This window comes from Myotis davidii, unplaced genomic scaffold, assembly GCF_000327345.1.
Source record: "Myotis davidii unplaced genomic scaffold, ASM32734v1 scaffold803, whole genome shotgun sequence".
Classification (NCBI taxonomy): domain Eukaryota; kingdom Metazoa; phylum Chordata; class Mammalia; order Chiroptera; family Vespertilionidae; genus Myotis; species Myotis davidii.
In genome coordinates this window covers 1,033,472-1,053,158 of record NW_006295567.1, presented here as the reverse complement: position 1 = coordinate 1,053,158, position 19,687 = coordinate 1,033,472, and the positions used below count along the sequence as shown (strand labels likewise).

The following is a 19,687-nucleotide window of genomic DNA, read 5'->3' as shown; positions in this document are numbered from 1 at the left end:
GAGCCGCATGTGGCTCGCGAGCGCGGTTTGCCGGCCACTGCCCTAGGCAGTAACATGTCTGAAAACAAAGTGACTCCTTATCCCCTTTGCTGCCTTGGAGACTAATACCTTCCTTTCATAGGAATTTACTTAATCATCAGATTTAGTATCTCTGATGGAAGTCAAATGTAAAATATTAACATATGGTGCATCTCATATATGTTCTTTCCGTAAAGCATTTGTTGTTAATGGAAGGATATGAAGAATGAAGATTCTTCCTTTCTAATCCCAAAATATTTTGATATTGAAATCTACTTCATCTTCATGGTGTGACTCAGAGATGCTCATGATTCATGACTATGGCTAGTCTATACACACACACAAACCCCTTTGTGCAAAATAAGAAATTGTGTCTCCCTGGCCAGGTGGGCTCAGGCTCATAAATCATCTTTGTGAAAGGAAAAGATGTCCTCCCACGAGGTGGCTGCATCCACTCACTAGGATACAAACCTTTTCTGCATAGGGCCACATAGTAAATATTTTGGCCTCTGTGAGCCATATATGGTCTCTGTGACAGCTACTCACCTCTGCCATTGAAGCACTACAGCAGCCATAGACAGCACCTGGATGAGTGAGCTTGGCTGTGTTCATTGGAATCCAGCAGGCCATAGTTTGCCCACTCCTGGTATGCAGCAACACATAACACTTCCATAGCACTTTATTTCTTTATTAAAACATTACATTCTGCCACCTTGTATGATGTGTCTTTCTTACTTAGATTGTAATCTTAAGTGACTGTCTCGTTCACTTTTTGTATCTTGCACATAAAGATGAAATTTAGTTTATTGTTAAAATTTTACTTAATAACTTATTCCATTTTTTAAGCTTACACATTTGTTTTTTCCCTTAAATTATGAAAGAGAAATATTGTGGACATTATATAATAGCACATATTTTAAATAAAAATTCCTATTTCAGCCAAGACCGGTTTGGCTCAGTGGATAGAGCGTCGGCCTGCGGACTGAAGGGTCCCAGGTTCAATTCCGGTCGGGGGCATGTATCTGGGTTGCGGGCACATCCCCGGTGGGAGATGTGCAGGAGGCAGCTGATCGATGTTTCTCTCTCATCGATGTTTCTAGCTCTCTATCTCTCTCCCTTCCTCTCTGTAAAAAATCAATAAAATATATTTTTAAAAAAAATTCCTATTTCAACATATTTCACCATGAAGGGAAAAATTGTAGCATTTCTTAGACCTGGAATATGTCATTTCCTGTATATTATATTTGACGCTCAAAGTCTTGTATAGCAAAAAAGTTGTAACTACCTCTTGGTGTTTGTGATGGGATAGAACTGCATGTGAGAAAATGCTAGCCATTTGTATAGCCAGGGCTTATAGGTAAAAGTATAAAAGACAGCAGTTCCCAAAAGTGTGGCCTGTGGATTCCTGGGGGTTCCTTATTCTTTCAGTGGGTCATGGTCAAATTATTTTCATAATGCTACTGAAGTTATTTGTCTTTTTCATTTTGACACTTTCTTCTTAAGGTGAAAAGCAGTGTTGAGTAAAACCATACTATGCTGTACCATGAATCAAGGCAGAGGCACCAGACTGTACTAGTAATCATTGTATTCTTTACCACCATCCACACACTGTGTGTGTGTGTGTGTGTGTGTGTGTGTGTGTGTGTGTGTGTGTTTGAAGGTGGTTTCACTTAGGGCAAAGCAGTGAAAATACTAGCACTTTTATTAAATCTCAACCTTTGAGCATAATTTTTTATGATAAAACGGAAAGTTCTCTTTAAAGCTTTCTCCTGCTAAAGTACCATTGGTTTTCTTGAGAAAATCACTTGTGCAGTCATTTGAGATGTTAGTTGCACTAGCTACTTTTTTCTTGGAATACCATTTTTACTTGAAGAATAACTAGTGGAGAAACTATAGAGTTATTCACACTTGACAGTTTCTCAGAAATGAGTAAAGTGAGCCCATCACTTCAATGCAAAAAAACCTGTTTTTGCCAATGATAAACTTTGAGCTTGAAAGTGAAAATTAGATTTTGGGAACATTTGGATTTATTATCATAAGCATCAGAAATGATATTAAGTGGGTTTTTTTCAGATATTGTATAATGAAATATGACAACATCTGGAATAGCTGCATAACTCAGTGAACCAGTATCTTCCAATTGAACAGTGTGTGAGTTCACAAAATCATCCATAGGTACCCATTCCAAGTACAGCACAGTGTATTGAATTTAAATGTAATATAGTTTTTTAAAATCACTGATATGGTTTCAGATTCCATATTACCATTAACCTTTAAAAAGTTAACCACTTGAATTTTAGTGGAGTATCAAAGAATATCCTCAGTTATCTGAAATGGTTACTAAAATGCCCCTCCCGTTTCCAACTGCCCATTTGTGTAAGGCTGATTCCCCACCCCTGTCCCAACCAGAGTTCAGCCAAAACAACATATGGCAACAGATTGGATGCAGACTATCTTCTATTTAAGACAAATGTTAGAGATGTTTGCAAAAAATGTAAAGGAACACTCCTTATCTCAGAATATTTCTGTTATTTCTTTGGAAAATAGTTACTTTCCTTTAAAATTGTTTTTTATGTTCACAGGCAATGGTTTTATTATGTTCTAATGAATTTGTGAATAAATACTGTGTTTTCAAACTAGAGGCCCGGTGCACGAAATTTGTGCATTGAGGGTGGCGGCGGCGGCGGCGGCGGCGGTGGTGGTGGTGGTGGTGGTGGTGGTTCCCCCTCAGCCTGGCCTGCACCCTCTCGCAGTCCAGGAGCCCTCGGGGGATGTCCCGGAGGTGGGAGCGCTACTGCGTTTGCCAGCCGTGAACCCAGCTCAGGGCTTTTGGCTGAATGGTGCACCCCCTGTGGGAGCACACTGACCACCAGGAAGCAGCCCCTGGTGGTCAGTGCATGTCATAGTGACTGGTTGTTCTGCTGTTCAGTCGATTAGCATGTTAGCCTTTTATTATATAGGATAGGATGTAATAAATATCATACCTCTAACCCAAAAGAACAAAAGCTTTTAGGGGGTCTTCTATTTTAAGGGTGTAAATGGTCTCAAGACCAAACATTTTGCAAAGTGCTGGTCTAGGGCAGTGTCTGGGCAGAGTTGGAATAGTAGTTGCTTGGTCTGTGGGGTGGACAAGAATGCTTTCATTGTATAGTTGGAAGGCTGACACATAGAACGTTACAGAACAGTACTCTCTCTGTTTCAGTTTGGCATGATTTTTAACAGGATATGTGTTATAAGCACTTGCTGGTATAGCAGCTAGAAATAGATACTTAGTTTTAGAGCAGTTACTAAAATCCAGCATGGTTCTAAAAGTCTTCGGGTGTAGAAGATAATTTTATATATGTGAGAAATTTCTGGTAGCTCTTTGTGTCTGTTCTGTTAAGGGTTGGAGGAATGTAAAGACTCGGTGGTTTCTGTAATGACCACATAAAACTTTCCAGCTGAACAGCTGACCTGTACTAATACATCACTTCGCAAGGTGTTCACGTCTGTGTTACTACATTTGGCTAACCTGGTTTTGGCATGTCTGAATGCATGTCTTTAGTTTCTTGCATTTTAGTAAGAATTCCTTTATTTCAGAGTGCAGTGTCGTTCCTGTTTTGGTGTGCACTTGGAGTGTCTGGAAACAACCTCAGTAGGAGAGCCTGAGAGAAGACATACTGCTGTTGGTGCTTGTGTAGGTGAAATAAAGATCGCTGGGCTTTGATTTTCTAAAATTGGCCAGACTATCCACCCTTTTTTGTGGGAATACCTTTCCCTTCCTGCTTACCTTCTTCTAGTGTTACCCTAGAGCCCAGACCTATTTCCTGTAGTAAAATGCTAGGATCTCTGTTTACTTCTGAAGTGTTGATGAATCTTCAATTTTTTGTCTGGGCAAAGAGAAGAAGAGAGAGAGGTAGAGGCAAGGACCTCTTCCTCACCATCATCATTAGCAATGAAAACCTTTAGACATTTTTTAAATAGCTGTATGCTTGTTTTTATGGGCTTGTGGAGCAGTTACAAAGTGAGCCTACTTCAGGAGACCAAGGATATAAACAAATATAGGACAAACCAGTTTATTTGGTAAAGAAAAAAAAGCTAATGGGTTGGACCCCAAGACTGGCCACATTTCAAAAAAAGTTATCCAAGAGAAAAATTTTCCCGGGGTTGATTAAACCAACCAGAGACTCTAACTGTATAATGGCTTAGCTTTATCTGTCTCTGCTGGTATAATGTAGGTTTTACATAAATCACTTTTAAGTCTGTAAATATTGGGTGATTAAAAGAAGAAAATTAATTACTGTTTTCAGTAGCCTGGGAACAGTGTCATCTTTGTCAGTGCTAACGACATGCCAGTGATCAGCCAAATGAAAGACAGTTATCTGTGAAAGGATATTTCTGGCAATATCTTTATTTTTGGAAGAAAAACACAATACAAAAATCTAGAATCTTGAAGATAAAAGCTAGTTGGGCCTCCATGTTCATCTAGGGCAGTGATGGTGAACCTTGTGAGCTCGGCGTGTCAGCATTTTGAAAAACCCTAACTTACCTCCTGGTGCTGTGTCACATATAGAAATTTTTTGATATTTGCAACCATAGTAAGACAAAGACTTCTATTTTTGATATTTATTTTATATATTTAAATGCCATTTAACAAAGAAAAATCAACCAAAAAAATGAGTTCACGTGTCACCTCTGACATGCGTGTCATAGTTCGCCATCACTGATCTAGGCCAACAGAGGATTTTCTAGAGACCAGAAAGATAGCAAGACTTGCCCCGGGAAGATCAACTGCCTAGTTATAGTATAATTAAAGATAGAACCAAAGCCCTGGCTGGTGTGGCTCAATTGGTTGGGCATCGACTAGTGCACTGAAAGGTTGTGGGTTCAATTTCCGGTCAGGGCACAAGCCCAAGTTTTGGGCTAGTTTTCCTCTTCCTCCCTGTCACTTCGAAGCTCTTTCTCTCTAAAAATGAATAAAAAATATTGAAAAGAAAAATAAGAAAAGATAAGAATCAGAGCCTCCTGACCCCATTTGTCATCCAGTTTGGGGCAGATGATGAAGTCATTTTGGGAGACTCTGGAATTAGGCTTTCTGTGTTCAGAACTGTACCTCGCTCCTCATCTCAAAAATGGTGACAATCACACAAGTCCACAAATCCCCAAACCAACAACTCTGCAGACTCGGTGTTCCTGTCATTCATTTGGAAGCAAATGTGACATAAACTGATAGGAGGCTATTTATAATCTTTATTTATCTTCCTTAGTGGGACTATTCATATGTTTCACTACAGAAATACTATTATTTGATTATAAAGTACCACTCCAGGCCACAATAGGGGTATTTTCTTTGTAAAATCCAAAAAATTCTGAAACATCTATGTGCCATGCCAGCACAGCCAAGGGTGAACCTGAGGAGGGGCGGAGGATTGAAGAAAAGACAGACAAGAGAATACAGCTGGGGCTCGGTGGGTCTCCCATCCCTGGATGAGGACACAAAAGACCCAGCCTGCAAGCCAATGCTTTATTTTATAGTCTGATTAAAACAGTGGCAGATTAACATGTACACAAATGTTCTTGTTTTGGCAACACTTGCTGCACCTCCCACAGCCCATTAGCTACTTGGGAAGGAATTAAAGGGGACTACAAGTAAAAGGGCACTAGAAATGTTCCTATCTTCACTAAATCTTTTGTTGTGTGAATCCTCACCCAAAGATATTTTTCCATTGGTTTTTAGAGAGAGTGGAAGGGAAGGGGAGAGACACAGAGAGAGAAACATTGGTATGAGAGACACACATAATTGGTTGCCTCCCGCATGTGCCCTGACCAGGGCCTGGGATTGAGCCTGCAACCTAGGTACGTGCCCTTGACCAGAATTGAACCTGGGACCCTTCAGTCCAAGGGCCGACACTCTATCCACTGAGCCAAATCAGGTAGGACCTAAGTCTTAAATTGACTAAAAAGGGAGGCATGAACAAAAAGGCATCCATTTGTTTCTATTGAGTTTAGGAACCACAGTCTACCTTCCTAATTCAGAAAGGTGAGTTAGATAAAAAAAGTGAGAAACATTGGAAGATAGGCTATTAATACAAACTTGAGAATTGCTAGACAATGTTGATGTGGTTAAAAGTTGTGTTCATTGAACCTAGGATATTTCTCTTCATTAAAAAGAAAAAAGTGCATTCTATATTGTTAAGTTTTTTATGTCTTAATTTTATAGCAAAAGGCCAGTAACGTAAAGCAGTGGAAAAGAATAGCTCCTGATACACGTTGAGCTTAAAAGAGAGCAAGTTATAGGAGGACAGGTGTGCTTTGTTTTTGTAGTGTGCATGCATTCGGCACACACAGTTTATATGGAAGGATGCATATTCCAATTGTAAACAGTGTCTACAACCAGGGAATGGGCATACAGAGAGAGGAGGGAGGAGGCCCTTGTACTTCCGCTTTGTATATTTACTGGTATTTGAATTTTTTTTTTACAATGAACAATTATTTTTGGAATTTTTTTAAAAGGAAAATTGATAGTATTTTAAAATAAAAATTAATTTTAATTCATGTTCTGTATTTTCTAAGAAGTGACTTTTTTATACAAAAGCTTTTTTAAAAAAAATACGTTTTATTGATTTTTTTACAGAGAGGAAGGGAGAGGGATAAAGAGTTAGAAACATCGATGAGAGAGAATCATCAATCAGCTGCCAAGGTACATGCCCTTGACTGGAATCGAACCTGGGACCCTTGAGTCCGCAGGCCGACGCTCTATCCACTGAGCCAAACCAGTTAGGGCTAAAAAAGCTTTTTATAAAACTTCTGTAAGGATAGTTAGAATTGAAAACATATGAAATTTCAAATAATACCATGAAATAAGTTGTAACTTCTAATTATGTGCTGGTTGGCACAGTTTACATTAGGAGTCAATTTTAACCAGATTTTCTTGTGTAGATTTATTTGAAAAAGAAAACAGAACCAAAAACTGTTTCGTCTGAAGAAGCCATTAAACATGAGAGTGTTTTTTTCCCCCTGAAACCATGCGTTTAGTTCTGCAGTGGGCACCATGCTTACCGCCAGCCAGGATATAGAGGCCTGGCCTGGTAGCCCTTAAGCAGCCTCTTCGCAAGGTGTTTGTACATGGTCGCCCTCAACTTGAAAAACAGACTGAAGAAAGTCAGTGACTCTAAGATGGTCAGTCACAGACTAGAACACAGCACAGGACTGTGAAGTAGAAGGAGCTGGTTTCAGAAAAATTCAGCTCAGACTTTCAGAAGTCTTAAGCGACGAGTGTCCAGGGTCTCCACTGATTTGAGAGATGTTGCATACGCAATAAACACTAGTATCAGACCTTAAGACACTGAGCTTGGGAGGGTAATGACAAATGCTTCAGAATACCAAGGGTACCAAAAGCCAAGTCGTTCAAGTAAAACACCAGCAAAGTTCCTCAGGGGGAAAAAAGCTGCTTATATTTCTATAGCTCTGGAGTCTGGAAAAAAATTTTAATTGCTTTTCAAAATGCCTACTAGCCCTTAATCATAAGAATAGCTGCTCAATCTTAAATTAATTTTTAATTACATCAGAAGATTAATTATTGCAAATGAAAACCATATTGAGATACCAATTTTCATCTGTCGGGTTGGTAAAAATTCAAAAGTTAGACAATGCTCACTGTTGAGAAGACAATGAAGAAAGAAAAAAGAAAAGAAGAGAAGAGAAAAGAAAAGAAAAGAGAAAAGACTCTTATCCATTACTGGTGAGAGTGCAAAATGATTTAACTTCTCTGGAGGGCAGTTGGGTAACATCTGTCAAAGTGCATTTTCTTTTCAATCCAGATCTCAATTTTAGGAACTTTATTCTACACAGATGTGTCATTTTATTGTGTGTGCAGGGCAGGTAAATTTACAAGTCTCTATTAATAAAGAATTGTTTGTAAAGGAATTTTTGGATACCACAATGCCCGTTTAAAGGGGATTTGTTTTAAAAGAAAAGCAATGTAGTGTATCCACACAACGAAATATAGTGGGGATGTATAAAGAAAAAGAAGAAAAAGTTCTCCACATATTGATACAGGAAGGTCTCTAGGCTATACTGTAAAAGACGGGTGGGGGAGTACAAAGCTGTGTATTTAAATATGTGTGTGGGGTTTTTTTATTTTTTAGAGAGAGAGGAGAGGAGAAACATCTATCAGTTGCTTCCATATGCACTCCAACTGGGGACTGAACCCACAACCTGAGCATGTGCCCTGACCAGGAATCTAATTTGCAACCTTTTGGTGCATGGGACAGTGCTCAACCAACTGAGCCACACTGGCCAGGGCCAGAGCTGTGTATTTAATATTTTGCTATTTGTATAAGACATGGTGAGCATGCTCTAAAGAAACTAATAAAAGTGGTTATTGCCCAGCCAGTGTGGCTCAGTGGTTGAGCATCATCCCATGAAGCAGGAGGTCATGGTTTGATTCCCAGTCAGGGCACATGCCTGGGTTTTGGGCTCAAGCCCCCGAAGGGGGCATGCAGGAGGCAGCCAATTGATGATTCTCTCTCATTGATGTTTCTCTCTCTCTCACCCGCTTCTTCTCTGAAATCAGTAAAAACTTTTTTAAAAGTCATTATCTAGAGATAATCCAGTCTGACCCTCATCACTTCACTAAGATTATTTTTGCTAAGGTCACCAGTGACATACACATTAAATAAATCCAGTGGACACTGCAGTTTTCATCTTGACCTCTCAGCAGTCTTTGTCACAGGTGACCTCTCCTTCCTACTACAAACAATGAATGCTGAGTACGTACAGTGTTCAGCTCTCCATATGAATTATTCATTTAATTCTTGATTTTTTTAAAATATATTTTATTGATTTTTTACAGAGAGGAAGGGAGAGAGATAGAGAGTTAGAAACATCGACGAGAGAGAAACATCGACCAGCTGCCCCCTGCACATCTCCCACTGGGGATGTGCCCGCAACCCAGGTACATGCCCTTGGCCGGAATCGAACCTGGGACCCCTCAGTCCACAGGCCGACGCTCTATCCACTGAGCCAAACCGGTTTCGGCTTCATTTAATTCTTTACCAGCTCTTTAAAATAGGTTGTTGTCATTATCCCATTGTACAGATGAAGCTTGACCTTAGAGAGGTTAAGTAACTAGTTCCATCTTAGTAAGGGGTAGGTCAAGGGTTTAAATTCAGACACCATCCAATCCTGCTGCCTCTTTGAAACTCTCTCATCATCCGCGATCCTGGGTTTTCTTCCTCTTTCTCTGTTTCTCTTTGGATTTCTTTGCAGCTCCTTCTTGTGCCTGGTCTTTAGGTTTTGGAGGTTTCTTAGGGTTTTATTTTGGATCCTCCTCTCACTGCTGCTAGGCAGTCTTACCACACCCTGGCTTCAGTTACCACATAGAAGGTGATGACCTCCCAATATATATTTTATAGCTTAGAGCAGCTTCTGGTTTGTAGACCCAGATATCCAACCATTGCAACCATCTAAAACCTAATTTTTAACCTGTTCCTCCTATGCTGCCTTTTTTTTGCTAAATGGTACAAGCCTTCCACCTGCGGCTCAGCAGAAACCTGGGAACCTTCCTCGTCCCGTTAACCGTCACCAAGTCCTGTGTATGTGTCTCTTTCATCTTCCCTAAGGAGAGCAGCCTCCGCAGTTCTACTCACACTTTCTCGTCGTGTCCTGCAGTCTTCTCCCTTTCACAACATTTCCCATGATTATATTCACTTGCTTTGTGAACTTTTGGTTTTTTAATTCCTCAGCCTGAAATTTATTTTTTTATTCCTTTAGAAAAGACATTCAGGGAGAAACCAAGACAGTCTTATTTGTTACTATATCCCCAGTGGCTAGCAGAGTGTCTGTTTGGCACAGAGGCATCATTAAATATTTGCTTAAATGAAAAAGAAACAGAAATTTATTTAGGAAAACCCCTAACAAAACAAGAATGGGTAGTTGGAGGGTGAACTCCTAGAGACAGACTTACAAACAAGGTTTCTGAGAGTCAAGCCATGGAAGGGAGCTAAGGAAGTGGCTGCAGGATTGAGAGAAGTAGGGGAGTTGGGGGTGTGGAATTGCAGGACCCAAACTGTCATTACATGTGGAAGGTAAGATCATGGGTGGCAACAATGCAACAAACTGCCCTAACTGGTTTGGCTCAGTGGATAGAACATAGGCCTGTGGACAAAAAGGTCCTGGGTTCAAATCCGGTCTAGGGCACGTACTTCAATTGTAGGCTTCTCCCTGGTCAGGGCGCGTGGAGGAGGCATCCAATCGATGTGTTTCTCTCACATCGATATTTCTCTCTGTCTTTCCCTTTCTCTTCCACTCTTTCTAAAAATCAATAGAAAAATATCCTTGGGTGAGGATTAAAAAAAGAATGCACCAGATTTCTAGCTTTGACAGCTGAGGGGATCATGTTACCGTTCCTTGAGGGGACCAGGTATGAAAATAGGAAGAATGACTTTAGTTTTGGACCTGTTGACTTTGAAGAACTTCCCCTGGGATTCCCAGATGGAGAGAACCAGTAGACAGTTATAAAAATGGAAATAGACCCCGGTGATGTCGAGACGGCCCGGTGAGGTCGGGGAGGCCCCGGTGAGGTCAGGGAGGCCCCGGTGAGGTCGAAACGGTTCCGGTGAGGCCGAAACAGCCCCGGTGAGGTTGGGATGGCCCCGGTGAGGTTGGGACGGCCCTGGTGAAGTTGAAATGGATAATAAAGACCAATATAAACTGATGAACAAAAATAGATGCGGAGGCAGAGCAGCACTGAACAGACTGTCAAACTACAGTGGGAAGCCTGGTTAGGGTTTGGGGTGGGGGGTTAAGAGAGACTTCTCATTGGTACAGAATAGGTAGATATTATGGTAATTTTTAAATTGGGTGTGGATAAGATCTACTGTATGTCATACAGAAATGGAATTTTTACATTAATCTTCAATATCCTGTGAATATTAACTAATAATAGCTGTGAAAACTAGCATATCTCATTTTAATGATGTTATTTTGTTCATGCTAATTTATACCTTTTTATATGAAAGATGAAATAACTTAGTGAGGTTTATAGACTGTAAATTGTGTGAGAACTTACTGCTGTGTGATTTAATTTTTTTCTCATTTTTCTAGGGCCTATTCCCTGGTGGATTCCAGTCAAGTGTCTACATTTCTGATTTCCATTCTCCTGATAGTCTACGGTAGTTTCAGGTAAGATGCTCTCAAAGTGAGACTAATCTCAGTGGGGGGTGAGGTTAGCACCAAAACTTACTGCTCTGTGAAGAGAAATATGACTGACAGGAATTGAGTTAGAACGGGATAATTCTGATGTTTCTTCTTTAATTTGGCTGCTGTTAAAAGACTTCTTGGTTTTACTTACATGATTTTGGAATTTTAATGGAAACATGAATTGCTTAAATTCTGGTTCTGAGAATAATGACTCCCATAAACACACCTATTGAGAAGGTTAAGGAGAAAATCCTTGACAGTGATTTTAGAGTCTCAAAGGGAACAAAGTTTTTCTTAATATAGGTTGACAGAGGGTGAGCCATGTGAAATTGCCTATAGTCAACTTTTTTGACCTACACAAATAGTTTATGGTTCAGCCTAATTATGGACATTAGTATGTACCAAGTGTGTTCTCTGTTGACTTTGGGAATGCTGAGACTGGATCCTCTTGAAATTCCTATTCTAGAAGGCAGCCACAGGAATAGGAAGTTAGACATTTACTCTTCTTTTTCACTATCCTTTCTTGAAAGGAACTTTAATATAACTCAAATAGTTTTGTCGCTGACACTCTTAACAATAAAGGTCACATAAGAAATTTTTTTTAAATATATTTTATTGATTTTTCACAGAGAGGAAGGGAGAGAGATAGAGAGTTAGAAACATCGATGAGAGAGAAACATCGATCAGCTGCCTCCCGCACATCTCCCACTGAGGATGTGCCCGCAACCCAGGCACATGCCCTCGACCAGAATCGAACCTGGGACCCTTCAGTCCACAGGCCGACTCTCCATCCACTGAGCCAAACCGGTTTCAGCCACATAAGAAATTTTAAATTGAAAACTTGAAAGGGAGTGATGGTGATAAATGAAATAGGCATAAGAATTTTGAACTATTATATCTGGATTTTAATAGAACTTAGCAAAATCACAGGCTTTATCTCAACACTGCGTAGAACAAGTACAATACTATTGGTAATTCCAGTATCAACTGATACATGTTTTAATCATTGAGACTTCTATTGAGAATCCTACATTCATAATGAGTCATAGGAAGCATTAGTTAAGCCAGAGCAACTTAGAACCTTATCACATAATCTAGATATTTTTATATTGCTATCCTTTGTACAAGTTTCTTATTTTTTCTCTTTGTGTATATGTCAGCATTTTCAAAGAAGGTAATTTTTAAAAAAATCTTTAGACCTACAACCCTAGTACTACAGTAAGTCTTTTTTTTTTAAGTCTTTATTTAATGTCAGTAAGTTCTGTGACTTTAAGTGAAATGCCGTATAATGAAGCCAGTTTTATCATAGGCTGATTGATGTAAACAAGGGTTAAGTTCTTATAGCATCTTATCAACAGTATAACTAAACTAGTGGCCTGGTGCATGAAATTTGTGCACGGGGGCGGGGTGCCCCTCAGCCCGGCCTGCACCCTCTCCAATCTGGGACCCCTCAGGCCTAAACCGGCCGTCAGACATCTCTCTTGCAATCTGGGACTGCTGGCTCCTAACTGCTCACCTGCCTGCCTGATTGCCCCTAACCACTCTACCTGCCGGCCTGCTCGCCCCAAATGGCCCCCGCCTCTCCATGTCGGCCTGCTCGCCCCATACTGCCCCCCCTTGCCGGCCTGATCGCTCCCCCACCCGCTGGCCTGCTCACCCCCATCTGCCCTCCCCTGCCAGCCTCATGGCCCCCAACTGCCCTCCTGGCTGGCCTGATCGCCCCCAACTGCCTCCCAACCCCGCCAGCCTGGTTGTTCCTCACTGCCCTCTTCTGCCGGCCTGGTTGCCCCTCACTGCCCCTCCCTGCCAGTCTGGTCACCCCCAACCATCCCCCCTGCTGGCCTGGTCACCCCCAACTGCCCTCCCCCCCGCTGGCCTAGTCGCCCCACACAGCCTGCTGTTCAGTCATTTGGTCATTCCTCACTAATCCCCCTGCCAGCCTGGTCGCCCCACTCAGCCTGTTCGGTTGTCCATTCGGTTGATTCGGATGTGACGGTCTCTTAGGCTTTTAGTATATAGGTGGCATTATTTGTTCTTTCATTAGTATATGTGACCTTTTGTTTGGCCTATTTTATATACTGGGTACGTTTTTATAGTTTACATCATTTATATTCTGATTATTTTCACCTAACAAAAATATTTTCCACAATCATCTTCATACTAATTTTTAGTACTAGTAATTTGGTATTTCTTTGTGCTACTGTCTTATTCCACTCTTGTTTGACATGTGGGTTGTTAAGGTAACCATCTTTTTATGTTCTTTTGCTTTGGTTGAATTATACAGGTTAAATATTCAAAACTTGAAATACTTCGGCAGAGAGTATAAACTGGGTTTTAGTATATAGTGCTGTATTGTTTTACAGGCAGGTTATACCAATTTAGGATCATGCATGTTTTAAACAAAATTTATGCTTATAAATGCACCACGGAATTATATCAGTGGAAAGATTTCTCTGGTGAACTTCTTTGTCTTACAGGTGAGGGAACTCGATAAAGATTACACACTCATTTGGTGAGAGGGTCTGGTTTGGGACCCGGTTGTTAGGGTGTTGGTCCCACTACATTAGGTCTTTTATACTTTGGTGATATATTTCTGCAAAAAAGTAAATTGTGATGCCTTTAATTATACATTTAAATTGCCCTCATTGAATAAGTTTAGAAGTGTTTTCTCCTGTTTTCTGAAAAAGATTATATAAGCTTGTATTTCTTCTTTAAATATATGATAGAACTCACCAGTGAAGCCATCTAAAGTCTGGCTTTTTGTGGAAAAATTCTTCATTGTTTTTTTCAGGCTTTATTCACTTTTTTTTCCTTATTATTATTAAGTACTGGGAAGGAGCCCTAGCCAGTTTGGCTCAGTGGATAGAGCGTCGGCCTGTGTACTGAAGGGTCCTGGGTTCAGTTCCCGTCATGGGCACGTACCTCAGTTGCCGGCTTCTCTCTGGGTTGCCAGCTCGATCCCCAGTAGGGGTGTGCAGGAGGCAGCCCATCGATGAATCTTTCTCATCATTGATGTTTCTCTCTCTCTCTCCCCCTCTCCCTTCCTCTCTGAAATCAATAAAAATATATTTTTTAAAAGTACTGGTAAGGATGTTTTTCTTTTTGTGGTAAAATAAACATAAAATGAAATTTACCATTTTATTCATTGTCAAGAATAAAGTTCAGTAGCAGGTACAAGGTTTTAAAAACACATTATTGTGTCTCTCTTTATTATAACCATTCTGATACTAGGGTATGGAATGATTTCTCTGTGGCTTCGATTGCATTTCTCTAATAACCGGGATTAGGATGCTGAACAGCTGTTAAGCATCTTTTCATGTGCTTATTGGCCACGTGATTTTTCCAGTTTGTTTCACCTTTTATCTCCCCTCCCCCAAAGTATTGATAAGGTGTGTTTTTTAAAAAACAACAGCAGCACAGGTTTATAGAGATATAATGTGCCTACCATTAAGTTGTTCCATATAAAGTGTACAATTCAGTGGTTTCAGAATATTACTAAATTGTGTAAACATCACCATAATCCAATTGTAGGACATTTTCATCATCCCAAAAGAAATCTTGTACCCATTAATAGCCGCTCCTCTCCCCTCTCCCCCTACTCTAGGTAACCATTAATCTTTAACTTTGTCTCTCAAGATTTGCCTGTCTTCTTTTTTAACATAGGTGTTTAAAGCAGCAAATTTCCCCCTAAGCACTGCTTTAACCGCATCCTCTAAATGTTATATTTTAATTTCATTCAAGTCAAGATGTTTTCTAACTTTCCTGGTGATTTTTTTTTTCTTTTGACCTATGGTTTTTTAAATTACTTTCCAAATAGTTAAGGATATTTCAGAATTCTCTCTGCTGTTGAAAGGAATTTCAACCACCTAATTTAATTTCATTGTGGTAAGAGACATACTTTTAATGATTTCAATCCTTTTAAATTTGTTGAGGCTTGTTTTAGCACAGTCCACCCAGGAGGCTGTTCATGTGCAGTTGGAAAAATCAGCCTTTGACAGAGTTGAATGCAGTGGATGACGTCATCTGGTTTGTGTTTTGGACAGGTTGTTCTGGGTGGTGTATGGGAAATAGATTGTTGTGTTACAAGGAAACCTGGGCGAGACTGTTGCCCTAGTACAGGCAACAAATGATGATGGCTTTAACTAGGATAATGGTGGCGGGATGAGGTGTCAGTAGGTTAAGGATGAGATGGCTGAGGGGATGGATATAGTTGGTATGAGAGAGAAGTCAGGAATGACTCCCAAGGTTTATGGCCTAAACATCTGGATCTAAAGATGGTGTCATGTTTGAGTTGGAACGCTCCATAAGAAAAGCAGATAATAAAATACTGGATAAAACATGTGTGAAGTGGACTGCTATTTCCCACCAGGCTTTCACATCTCTGAGTACAGAGGGGAAATGATATCAAGTAACACTAGATTCTAAAAGCCAAAGCACATCCTTGATTTAGGAGTCCTTATGTTTACCATCCCTTTACTTAGCTTTGCTAGATTTCCTATATTACTTAAAGCTGACACCCATCTCTCTTTAACCTTCCAGCTGTTCAGAAACAAAATAGCATAATTACTCATTTTATTAGTAAGTTCCCAAAGAGTTTGACAGACCTACTGGAGAGCATTGCCAGAGGGAGAGGGAGAGAAAAATAACTGGATATATATCCCGGTGACTATAGTTAATAATGTATTATATACTTGAAATCTGCTAAGAAAGTAGATCTCACTAATAAGTGTTCTGACAGCAAACAAAAGGCAATTAAGGGAGGTAGTGGATATGTTAATTCATTTGATTGTGGTAATTATTTCACATTGTATACATATATAAAGACATTATGTTGTGTGCCTTAAATATACAGATACTCCTTGACTTACGATGGGGTTACATCCTTACAAACCCATCGTAAGTTGAAAATATTGTATATCAAAAATGAATTGAATACACCTAACCTACTGAACATCATAGCTTACCTAGCCTACCTTCAATGTGCTCAGAACACTTAAACATTAGCCTATGTTAGGCAAAATCATCCAACACAAAGCCTGTTTCGTAATAAAGCGTTAAATATCTCATGTAATTAAATACTGTACTGAAAGTGAAAACAGAGTGGTTGGATGGGTATTTGCCATTAATACATGTAGCTGAAAATGCGCTGGGCCAGGATGGCTGAAGCATTGCTGGATGATGGGGTGTGACAGCACCAAGGGTCATCCCTGTCTTTCTCTTCTGATGAGGCTGGAGAAGAGCTGATTTCTACTGCATGTGTTTCACTTTTGCACATTGTGAAGTTGAAAATTGTCATGTTGAACCACCATAAAGTTGGAAACCATCTGTACACAATTTTTTGTCAAAAATAATCTTTAAACAAAAATTAAAGACAGTTTCCAGGTTGTGGTACAGGGAGAAAGATTCCCTAGGTGAGGAGGCGGAGCTGAGGCAGCTAGAGCTAGTAAGTCAGAATACAAAAAAGAAGAAAGCTTACAAAGAGAGAAACTCCGAGATCTGCAGAGGGACCCTTTGAGCATTGATCAGTGTGGATTGGTGCAACATGCAAGGAAATGAGCTAAGACTGAGGAAAGAACAATGTGAAAGAACTAAAAGGAAAAGTACCTGTTCCCTCCAGCAAGATTGGAAAAAAACTTAGGATTGATGTGGCATTGGGTAAGGAATTCAGAAAGGTCCTGCTTCAGTGGTAGGAGATAATTACCCTATTGCACACTGCTTCAGACCTGCCTAATAAATCATAAAGGAGGACCTGAACAAATTAAACTATTTCCAGGTAACGAACAGCATCCCAGAACAAAGCTTAAGAAGATTTATAGTACTATAAAATTATCAAGCAGCCAATAGGAATATAAAAATATTAAGATGAGGTAAAATTCATGAAGTCTGGCGTACAAGCAAAGATTGCCAGGTAGCAAAGAGAAAGGAAAACATAACCAATAATGAGAATAATCAATCAAAACCAACCCAGAGCCGACACAGATGTTAGAATTAACAGAGAAGTACATCAGAACAGGTAGTATCATTATTACCCATGTATAAAAAGTTAGCTAGATACTCTAAACTACCCAAATCAAACTTCTGGAAATGAAAATAATCTCAGATAAATACATTGGATGGGATTAACATCAATTAGTCATTACAGAAGAAAAGAATCATGAAGTTGAAGATACAACAAAAACTACAAAATGAAATAGAGAAAAAGTAAAAAAAATTGTTAATGAAAAGAAAATCCAACAGCAATCTCCAGCAGCCTAATGTATGAATAACTGGAGTCTCTGAGAGGAAAAGGAAGGGAGGAGAACAGGAACAAGCTTGAAGGAGGAATGGCCACGCCCTGGCTGGTGGCTTGGTTGGTTGGAGTATGGAACCATTTGGCTGTGGGTTTGGTTTCTGGTCAGGCACATGGCTGGGTTGCGGGTCTCATCCCTGGTCAGGATGAGTCAGAAGGCATCCAGTTGATTCCCTCTCCCTTCCTCTCTCTCTAAGATCAATTTTAAAAAAGAAAGAATGGCTAAAATTTTTTCACATGTGGAGAAAACTATAACCCACAGATCTAAGAAGCCCTACTCCAGGCATAAGAAACAGGAAGAAATTGCTCAAAACCAGTGATAAAATTGAAAACCAAAAAGCAACCAGCAGGGCCGGGGGCAGATATGTTCCATACATAGGAATAAAAATAAGAATGGACATCCAATTTCTCATTGAATTCAAGTACAAGCGAGAAGACAGTGGAACAACACCTTTAAAGTACAGAAAGAAAAATTGTCAACATAGAATCCTATAGCAAAAGTATCTTCTAAAAATGAAGACAAGGTAAGATATTTTCAGGTATACAAAACCTGGAAGAATTCATTACCAACTTTCACTACAAGAAATGTTAAAGGATGGACTTCAAGTAGATTAAAAATGGTTGGAAATCTGGAGCTACACACACACAAAAATGAAGATCAAGAAATGGTAATTACATTGATAAACATAAAAGGGTTTTTGGGTTTTTTTTTATCTAAAATTGTTTAAAAGATAATTGTATAAACAAAAATTTATCATGGAGTTTATAGCTTAACATGTAAAATGCCCGGCAATAATAGTACAAAGGTTGGAAAGGAAAAATAAATGTAAGCACTGTAAGATTTTATACTGTCCATGAAGCAGTGTACTATAACTGTGGGTTAGAAATGTATACTGTAAACTTCAGCAACCACTAAAATAACAGAACAAAGAGATATAGCTAATAAGACAACAAAGAAGATAAAACAGAATCATAAAAAAAAAAATACTGTATTAATCCAAAAGAAGGCAGGTAAAAAAAGGGAACCAAAAAAAGGACAAATAGAAAACAAATAGCAACATGATAATATAATCATAGCAATAATTACATTACATGAAACTGGCCTAAACACCCACCAATTAAAAGGTAGGAATTATCAGATTGAATTAAAAAGCAAGATCCAATCACTGCTATAGATATAAAGCCAGAAAAAATATTTAGAGTGAAAGATTGAGGAAAGATAACCTTGCTTATACTCATCAAAAGGAAGCTGGAGTGGCTATATTAATATCAGACGAAGCAACTTCCACAGCAAGACATATTACTACAAAGAAGGTTGTTTAATGATAAAGGGATCAATTATGCACCAAGATGCAATAATCCTAAATGTTTATACATCTATTAAAATACCTTAAATACATGAAGCAAAAGCTAATAGAATTGCAAAGAGAAATAAATCCATAAATGTAGCTGAAGATTTCAACACTCCCCCACCCCACCAATAACGAATAGAACAAATGATCAGAAAATCAGCAATGCTATACTGGCTTGAACAAATCCAAGGTCACAATGATTTACCCCCATGTTTTCGTCTAAGAGTTTTATAGTTTTAGCTCTCAAATTCTTTAAGTTTAATTAGTTAAAATTAAATAACATGTAGAATTCAGTACGTCAGTGCACTCCCACATTTCAGGTGCTCATGTGGCTAATGTTACCACATTGGTCAGTGTAGATGCAGAATATTTCCACCAACACAGGAAGTTCTTTTGGACACCCAAACTCTCAAATCCCTTTAAAAGAACATAGAAAAATGAACTAAGCACTTGAACAGGTAGTTCACAAAGAAATAAATAAGTGGGCAAGCTCATATACATAAAATTGTTCAGAGTTAAAGAAGTCTGAATTGAAACAGAGGTGGTCCGAATAGCTGCAGCGATCCTGAGAAAGAACAAAGTAGGTGGGATCTCAATACCAGATATCAAGCTGTATTACAAAGCCACTGTTCTCAAAACTGCCTGGTACTGGCACAAGAACAGACATATAGATCAATGGAATAGAATAGAGTGCCCAGAAATCGGCCTGAACCAGTATGCTCAATATTTGACAAAGGAGGCAAGAACATACAATGGTGTCAAGATAGTCTCTTCAATAGATGGTGTTGGGAAAATTGGACAGATACATGCAAAAAAATGAAACTAGACCACCAACTTACACCATACA

At 39.4% G+C, this 19,687-nt stretch overlaps 1 protein-coding gene across 1 annotated transcript in view; it reads left to right on the top strand.

The window, feature by feature from the left end:
- Window positions 1-19,687, top strand: part of SPPL3 (signal peptide peptidase like 3) — a 60,772-nt gene that overhangs the window by 12,024 nt on the left and 29,061 nt on the right. Inside the window, exons 2-4 of the mRNA XM_015568156.1 lie at window positions 7,621-7,738; window positions 8,652-8,768; window positions 11,104-11,181. Of these exons, the coding sequence (XP_015423642.1) occupies window positions 7,647-7,738; window positions 8,652-8,768; window positions 11,104-11,181 (287 nt within the window). The 5' untranslated portion in view covers window positions 7,621-7,646. The remainder of the gene's footprint in view (window positions 1-7,620; window positions 7,739-8,651; window positions 8,769-11,103; window positions 11,182-19,687) is intronic.